Consider the following 8,973-nt stretch of genomic DNA (forward strand, 5'->3'; position numbering starts at 1 on the left):
GCGCGCCGCAGACCAGCATGCCCAGCCAGAGGCCTGTGGGGACAGTGACAATGGGCACGTGTCCAGCGCCCGCCCCGCCCTCTCCTCACTCCTCCCCACATACCCATGGTTCTCATTCTGACCACAAAGGCCAGAACGATGCCCAGTGGGAGGCCGATGGCGTAGTAGGCGATGGCGTTCACCAAGGCTCCGAAGGCCTGCCGGCCGGTTCCTCTCAGGACTCCGCCGTAGACACACTGGGCGGGAGCAGAGGGGTGGTGAGCAGGGATGGGGCGGGTGGCAGGCAGCAGGCACTTGCTAGGCGGTTTCCTGAACTCTCACGGGTGCTGCTCTCAGCCCCCTTTCCTCTGCGGGGACGGAGCCCGGAGCCCAGGTCACGCCCCGGGTGGCACAGCGGCTGGGTTTCAGGCACAGCGCAGGGCCCGCCTTCGCCTCCACGCCTCATCGCCGCCTAGAAAGGGCGGTAAAACCGGAGACTGCCCGCCAGCTGGCCCGGAGATTGGCCTAACTCATTCGGAGGTGTGAGGTGTTGGTTTCCTATTCTTACCGTAGCAAATCACTGCAAACTTAGAGTTAAAAACAAGACACTGTTGCTTTGTAGTTGGATTGGAAGCCCGATGGGTCTCACCACACTGAAGTCAAGCCTGCTGCCTTCTGGGCCAGAGACAACGTCTCCGCCTTTCCCAGCTCCGGGAGCTACCTGCGCCACAGTGGCGTCGCTCCCCCCTCGCTTCCCTCGTCTCCTTCTCTGGCTCGCCGCCTCCCCTCGCATGAGGCCCCTGGGATGACGCTGGGATCTGGATAATCCAGGATCGTCTCCCCACCCAAGACCCTTGACATCGGAAAATTCCCAGGTCCCGGGATGAGCAGGTGATACTCCTGCGGGCCGGGCCGTCATTCTGCCCACCGCCTGCAAGCCAAGGTGCTGTGCTGTCCATGTGAGGCAGGCAGCCGTGCCTGCTCCGGGGGAGTACGACTCCTGCTTTATTTCCTAGCCTCGTCCTCCCGAGGGACCCGGAGCTAATGAGCTGAAGAAGCGCAGGCACAGCTCACGCTCGTCAGCACTCAGTCGCTGGTGCTTGGTTATTTTTACTTTGTTAAGATGAGGGCTGTGGAGTATGTTGTGGCTGCTACACATCTGAGCAGAGAGGTCATGCCCTGGGGACAGGAGGTGCTGCCTCTTGAGCTTTGAAATATGTGCACACATTGCTCATTGTTATATATCAGGATATAGATGATACTTTTGATTAAGAAAAAGACGTCTCCAAAATTATGCTCGATATGCTCTGGACCAGTATGTCTCAACCTGGGCGGTTTGCCTCCTGGAAGTGTTTGGCAATGGCTTTGATTGTCACAACTGGGGGGGGGGGGGGGGGGGGGCAAAAAACGAGAGGGGGGGGGGGGGGCGGTGCTCCTGGCATCTAGTGGGTTGAGGCCAGGGATGCTGCTGAACACCCTCCAGTGCCCAGGGCAGCCCTCCTGCAACAAGGAATGGTCAGGAGGGCCAAGCTCGAGAGGCCTTTAGAACACAATGCCGTGGCAGGGCGGGGCACAGGAGGGCCGGTGGTGCGGGGCTGCCTAGGAGAAGCAATGGGCTGGTGGACTCAATAGTGAGCTCCAAGAGCGGAGATGGCCAGGGGAGGCGGGGGAGCTGGCTCAGTTCTCCACGTACCCCACGGTAGCTGGAAGCTGAGCGTGTGTGGAGCAGAGATGAACAGACCCGTGCCACCCACACCTCCCAGACAGTGGAGCCTGGGCATGGACAGAAGAGACACAAGAGGACCCAGAAGGAAGTCAACGCTGAGCAGACTTACAAACAGCCTGAGTGTGCCCCCAGCCCACACGCGGATCCTCCAGCAGGAAATGGGAGCCTTACCAATGGTCAGAGGTCTCTGACCACAATCTCCAATCGGTGACTGGCTGGCCACTGAGCTATGCAAACAGGGAAGTGCCCCCTAGGAAGCTAAGCTTAAAAATAAACAAGAAACACACACGCACACAAAACTAAGCAGAGATATCAGCTGCAGGTTGTGGAGGCAGGATTCACAGAAATAGTCCGGGCAAGTTACTAAACAGAACAACAGGCCTTGGGGAGAAGTCACACATGACAAGCTCCAGGATGGACCTATGCTAGGCCACAAAGCAGGTCACAGTACATTTTTAAATATTGAATTCATATAAAATATGTTCTCTGGCCATAACAGAGTGAAATTAGAGGTGCCTACCAGAAAGAACCTGGGAACAACCCAAATATTGAGAAATTAACACACTTCTAAACTCAGGAGTCAATAACTCACAAGAGGAATTTTAAATATTTTAAACTGAATGAAAAGGAAAACAACATGCCAAAACCTGTTAGATGCAGCGGACGCAGCACGTACTGGGGGGATGTATGGTTCTACATGCCTGGGTCAGGAGAGAAGAAGGAGCTCCGTCAGTAGCCTAACGTACCACCCGCCGAAGCCAGTGAAGCAGAGCAAACTGTACCCAAGGAGCAGAAGATGGGCGTAAGCTGATCAGCGTGAGATCATCGGAACCAAACATTCTACTTCCTTGATGAGATCCGCAAAACTGGCAAACACCAAGGAGTCGACATTGGTAAATAAGACCAAGAAAACAGCAAAGTGAAGCCACAAGTTACCAAGATCAAGAATGAAAGAAGGGACGTTGCTCCTGGCTATAAAGAAAGGATTATAAGGGAATACTATGAGCAACTTCATGCCAAAGAATTAGCTTAGTTGAAGTGAATACATTCTTAGAAAGACAAATTACCAAAACTAACTCAATAATAGAAGGGAAATATACCTATAACAAGTCAATAAATTGAATTACTTTAAAATCTTCTGACAAAAGCTCAGGCCCAGATGGTATCATTGGTGAATTCTGTCAAATATTTAGAGGAGAAGCAATGCCAATCCTCCACAAACTCAAAAAGTGTAAGAGTAGAGAACACTTTCAAAATCCTTCTATGAAACCAATGTCACCCTTACACCATGCCAGGTCAGGATATTACAGGGAAAAGATAAACATTACAGACGAGCACTGGCCAGGTGGCACAGTTGGTTGGCGCATTGTCCTATACAACAAAAGGTTGCAGGTTTGATTCCCGGTCAGGGCACATGCCTCGGCTGCAGGCATGATCCCCAGTTGGAGCACGTATGGGAGGCAACTGATTGATTTTTTCTCTCACATTGATCTCTCTCTCTCTTCCTCTCTCTAAAAAAAAAAACAATAAAAACATCCTTGGGTAAGGATTACAAGTAAATAAATAGAAAATTTAAAATTACAGGCGAATATTCCTCATGAATATAGATGTAAAATCTTTTAACAAAATATTAGCAAGCCAAATGCACCAATATATAGAAAAGATATACACCATGATCTGGAGGAGTTTATCCTAGGAATGCAAGGTATAACATTTGAAAATCAGATCATGTAATTATACCATATTAATAGAACAAAAACCATAGGATTATCCCAATAGATACAGAACAACATTCTTCAAATCCATGAGAAAATGTGTCAACACAGTAGGAGTAGAAGGGCTCTTCCTTAACCTGGTAAAGGGTGTTTGTAAAAACCTTACAGGTAACACATTTGATGCTGAAAGACTGAATACTTCCCCCAGCATTGGGCACAAGGCATAGATGAAACATCTTTCGACTTCTACTCAATATTGTCCTGAGATTCTAACCAGATGAAAAGGAAAAAGTAAAACTCTTTATTCCCAGATGACACGATCCTATATGTAGGAAATCTTAAGGAATCCACATAAAAAAATGACTAGAATGAATTTAACCAGGTCACAGGATAAAAGATCAATAAACAAAATCCCTTCACTGTAAACTCTCTGTTGGCGATAGTTTGACTTCTTTCCTGCATGAAGCCAAGAGCCCACAGTGGGTGGTGGACCCTCGGGCCCCCAACCCCGCGGTGCCTGCATCACAGCCACTTCGGGAAACAGTTTGGCAATTACTTAGAAATTTAAACATAAACTTATTATTCAACCGAACAATTCAAGTCCTAGGACTGTAAAAGGAGAAATGAAACCATACGTTCACACAGAGGACTTGTACGAGAATGTTCCCAGCAGCCTTAGTCATAATAGCCAAAACCAGAAACAACCCAGAAGCCCACTCACTGGTGACTGGATAGGCAAAATGTGCTACACCCACACAATGGACTATTATTTGTCACAAAAAGGAATGAAGTCCTGAAAAAGTACTACAACATGTATAAACCTCAAAACGTCACCCTCAGTTAAAAAGGCAGCTACAAAAGACGACCTATGTTTCATTTACATGAGCTGTTCATAAAAGGCAAAGTTCACACACCTATGGAAAGTACCTCAGTGGGTGCCTGGGGCCGGCCAGGGGCAGGGACTGACTGTGAAACAGGCCCCCAGAAATTTGGGAGTGATGGACAGATTCTGAAACTGGATTGCCGTGATGGTTGACAACTCTACATTTACTTAAAATCATTCAATTATTCACTGAAAATGTGTGAATTTTATGGTATGTGATTATAATTCAATAAAAGTATAAAAACGAAAATAATGTCCATGGAAAACATAAATGGAGAATAATGTCAACATAGCCAGGAGGAAAGGCCTCTTGCAATTGCTAGTTGCAAAGTTGTTTCCAAGTTCCTTGCGGTGAACGTGCGCGGAGAAGCGCTGCCTGGGAGGGAGGCAGGCCTAGCTCCCTGAAGCACAGCTCTCCAGCCTGCCAGCGTCAGGAGGAACACTGACCAGTAACCCTAACAGCATCCTCTGACCCCCCACAAGGTAGTTCCCCTTCATGGTCCATGATAAAAGCTACAGATACGACGACAGAACAGCCCGGAGGACACGCGCTGCCGGGGCTGACGGTGCTGCGCCTGTGCTCTCTGAACACCCAGCCAGACTCAGAGGGAAGTCCCAGGGCAGGGCAGCCGGGCAGTGAGCGCTGGGCCCTGGGAAGCCCCCGAAAACCAGCTCTCCCGGGTGGATTCCGGAGCTGGGCTCTGCGCTGCTGGGCTCGCCTAACTCAGACGGCAAGAGGAGACACAGGTTCCTACTCCTGCTTGGGAATGAGCCCGCAGTGCTCTCCTCTTTCACGCCGTGCTTTTTCAAACCCCCAGAGTTCAAGTCTGTGCTCAGTGGAACCTCCCTTTAGTGGGCAAAGGGGAGAAAATTCCAGTCCCTCTGCATTCGGGATTGACCCCCGCCCTCCCAGAGATGCCCCTTCGCACTGGCTACAGGTGTGGCTGCCGTCGAGCTCCTGGCCAGGCAGGGCCCAGGTCAGTGCCTGTGGCCCCGGCTCAGGGTAACAAGGACGGACAAAGATCTGTGCACTTACGCTGGTGCAACTTTTCAGTTTTGCTCACCTGCATTCATCGTTTGGCTTGTTGGAGTTGCAGGAGGCAAGGGAGCCATTGTTTTGAATAAAAATAGACCTACTATGAGTAAATACTCTGGGCACTCACTGTACAGGTAGCCCCCTCCGTGTAGCGATACATAGAGAGGCCCGGGGAAGGCGGCACAGCGTACTCACACAGATGGCCTCAAACAGCTGGAAGACGATGTAAATGGGCATGACCTTGTTCACCAGGGCGATGACCTCCCTGCAGGGGAAGCAGGAACGGACCTTCGTTGGGAGCACTGAGACAGGACTTATTCTGAGAGACCTGCTCGTATTCCCTCTCTTACACCTCCTCCCAACATGGCCACCCATGCAACCCAGCTCCCCTGGCCCGAGTCTCCATGTCTGTGGGTCTCTGGACAGGCAAGTGGTGGAGGCCAGGCCTGGGGGACGAGCCCAGATGCTGGCGTCTCTCCGTGAGGGCAAAGCCAGGCCTAGCCCTGCTCCCTGTGAATCCAGGGCCAAGCCAGGCTTGTGACAACCCCCTGTGACGTTTCCCAGAAGTCAGTGAAGAAAACCGATTACCTACTCATCATTGGTAAAGATATAACCCAGGTTATTTTTCAGGAGGCTCAGCAGGGTGCCGATAACCAGCGAGGTGCCAACTGAGAGAGACAAAGGAAGAGCATTTGGCTAAACAGCCCATGGCGAGTCCAGCCGGTTGGCACAGGTCAGCCCAGCCCCCCACCAGGGCCTCCTGTCCTGCATTAGAGCCAGTCACTGGGACTGTGACATTACTTTGCCGCCCTGTAGGAAGGACGACATATAAAATGCCTTTCCCGTGGTTCTCCAAGTGGGGTTCCTGGGCCAGCAGCATCAGGATTGCCTGGTCACGTGCTGGACATGCTGATTCTCAGACTCCCATCTCTAACCTACGAGCCAGAATCTGCCCGGGGAGGCCGGGGCCTGTGCTGTGGGCGGCCTCTAGGGGACCCAGAGCCACCTGAAGCCTGAGCACTCTGCTCTCCGCAGAGGAGCTGATCGGAACCTGTCGGCCCAGAGCCGAGCCCGGTGAGGACACAGGGCTGGTTCCTTCTGAGGGGTGGCCTGGGCGGCCCTGCTCCTGGGGGTGCTGGAGGGCAAGCCTGCAGAGCTCCCTGGGCGGCCGGAGGGAAGCGCCCGGGGAGGGTCACACTAAGGTGTGTGGTGGCAAGCTGCCCCCAGAAGGCCCGGGAGCCCAGCAGAGGGTGGGGAAGGAGCGCAACAGGCTAGAGTGGGGACTGAGGTACCGTCCACGTATCAGCCAGGACTGCTCTGGGCCCGACACAGGTGTAGCCGGTGGAATAAGCCTGGCCGCTCCATGGCAGCCCGGCCGCCAGCACCCAGGCCTCCCCGGCCCAGGCCCCTGACCCCCCAGCTTGCCAAGTCCCCTCCCCTGGGAGAGGACTCCCCCACCTGTGCAGAGCACGCCTGAGACGGCGGATCGCTGGGCTTGCACGGTGTCTGCAGCTCCCAGGGACGTCCCTACTCGGACGCAGACAGAGATGCTGAGCCCCATGGGAATCTGGGATCGAGATAAGAAGGTGCTGTCAGTGGAGCCAGCCTGGGCCCTGGGATGGGGTGGCCCCCCAGCCCCCCAGCCCCGGCCGAGGAGGAGCGAGAAGGCTAGATGGATCCCAGGCAGGCAGCGTGAGAAGAGCTGCTGCAAACAGGCGGTGGCCTCTGATGCTGGGCGATGGGGTGGGGATAGTGAGCCAGCAATCGCCGCACCATCCACCCCATCAAACATCACAGGCAGACGGGCCTTGCAGTCAAACTCACTGTGTTCCCCAAACTCATGAGGAAGTGAATGTTTAAATGGCCCTAAGTTGCCAGGAAAGCTCCCTGGAGGAAAAAAATGTTTCCGTAAAAACCATCTGTAAAAATAAGAATCACCTTATAAGTTAGTTTTGTCAGTGTAGGTTTTTATGACCCTTTGCTAAGCCTGCGGGCCCAGGAGCCTGGCGGGTTCGCACATGAGTGACACGGACAGCCATGTCTCTAGAGAAAGGAGGGACCCTGTCGGAGAAGAGGATCCCCCCGGGACTCTGTCACCCAGTTCTCTCTAAGGCAGCGGTTCTCAACCTGTGGGTCGAGACCCCTTTGGCGGTCGAACGACCCTTTCACAGGGGTCGCCTAAGACCATCCTGCATATCAGATATTTACATTACGATTCATAACAGTAGCAGCATTACAGTTATGAAGTAGCAACGAAAATAATTTTATGGTTGGGTCACAACATGAGGAACTGTATTTCAAGGGCCAGAAGGTTGAGAACCACTGCTCTAAGGGGTGCAGGGATATGGGCCCAATGCTAAATGGAAAATGCAGAGATCCAGATTAGGTGTAAAATCTCCTCATTTTGAAATGGTGTTAATTAGAAAAGAATTCTTCTAACACCGGGTGAGTTCAGTGTTAGCCCGGGGTGGCTGGGGTGTCTGTGTGTGAGTCTGGCAGGGCCTGGACCTGACGGGCATGGGGAGCCCGGGAGGGCCCCTTGGGACAGAGTGACAGCCTGCTCCCTCCTGTGCCGCCCCAGGGCAATGGGGGTGCAGGTCGGACGGAGGGCACTCACCATGTAGGTGACTGTAGCCACCTCGTAGATGACGGCCTGGGCAGAGAGATCCACCATGCTCAGCAGGCCTGCGGAGGGGAGGGGTGAGCAGGCCTGCGGAGGGGAGGGGTGAGCAGGCCTGCGGAGGGGAGGGGTGAGCAGGCCTGCGGAGGGGAGGGGTGAGCAGGCCTGCGGAGGGGAGGGGTGAGCAGGCCTGCGGAGGGGAGGGGTGAGCAGGCCTGCGGAGGGGAGGGGTGAGCAGGCCTGCGGAGGGGAGGGGTGAGCAGGCCTGCGGAGGGGAGGGGGGCACCCTCCGATTTGGGGTAAGTGGTTTTGAAGGGCAAATTCACAACCGAACATGTCCTGCTGGGCCTCCAGCCTTCCAGGAAAGCCCTGCCCAGCCACGGAATTTCCTGCAGGCTGTTCCCGGGAGGGTTTGGCTTGCGAGCTGAATGCAAAGCATGTGGCCTGGTGTGCAAAGACAACTGGGCCAGGACCAGGAAACCCAGCTGGGCCGCGGTGCGGCTCTAAGCTGAACACGAAGCATGTGGCCTGGTGTGCAAAGACAACTGGGCCACAACCTGCATGCCCAGGAGCCTGGCAGGTTCGCACATAAGTGACAGGACCAGGAAACCCAGCTGGGCCGCGGTGCGGCTCTGGACAGCGCTCTGTGCCGGGCCTGGCTTCCTGGCTGTCCGTGGGGGCAGGGCCACCTGGAAGGTCCTGGGTGAGTGCAGCTCGGCCCAGCTCTCAGGCAGTTCGGGCTCCGTGCTGAGCGCTCAGGGGAGAGCCATGCCGCCAGGCCCACGCGCACTCGCGCACCATCCATTCCACCTCCCACTCGCTCGGCGACTTGCCACCTGCACTGGGTGCCCACTCGGTGCCAGGGCAGTGCTGGCATCCACCACAGAAGGCCAGGCCTGCCCCCGGGAGCTCACAGACTGAGGGAGACAGTGCACCACCGACCTGGCCTGGGCGACTGGCCAACTACCTGTCAGGGAGGGGCTTCTGAGCTGGGTGAGCCGCCCACGGGCCCAC

The 8,973-nt window shown here is 54.4% G+C and overlaps 1 protein-coding gene across 1 annotated transcript in view; it reads right to left on the reverse strand.

The window, feature by feature from the left end:
- Positions 1 to 8,973, reverse strand: part of SLC47A2 (solute carrier family 47 (multidrug and toxin extrusion), member 2) — a 21,942-nt gene that overhangs the window by 2,396 nt on the left and 10,573 nt on the right. Inside the window, 6 exon segments of the mRNA XM_014542810.1 lie at positions 5 to 33; positions 104 to 236; positions 5,535 to 5,604; positions 5,932 to 6,007; positions 6,798 to 6,906; positions 7,957 to 8,070. Of these exon segments, the coding sequence (XP_014398296.1) occupies positions 5 to 33; positions 104 to 236; positions 5,535 to 5,604; positions 5,932 to 6,007; positions 6,798 to 6,906; positions 7,957 to 8,070 (531 nt within the window).

This window comes from Myotis brandtii, unplaced genomic scaffold, assembly GCF_000412655.1.
Source record: "Myotis brandtii unplaced genomic scaffold, ASM41265v1 scaffold314, whole genome shotgun sequence".
In the NCBI taxonomy this organism is placed as follows: domain Eukaryota; kingdom Metazoa; phylum Chordata; class Mammalia; order Chiroptera; family Vespertilionidae; genus Myotis; species Myotis brandtii.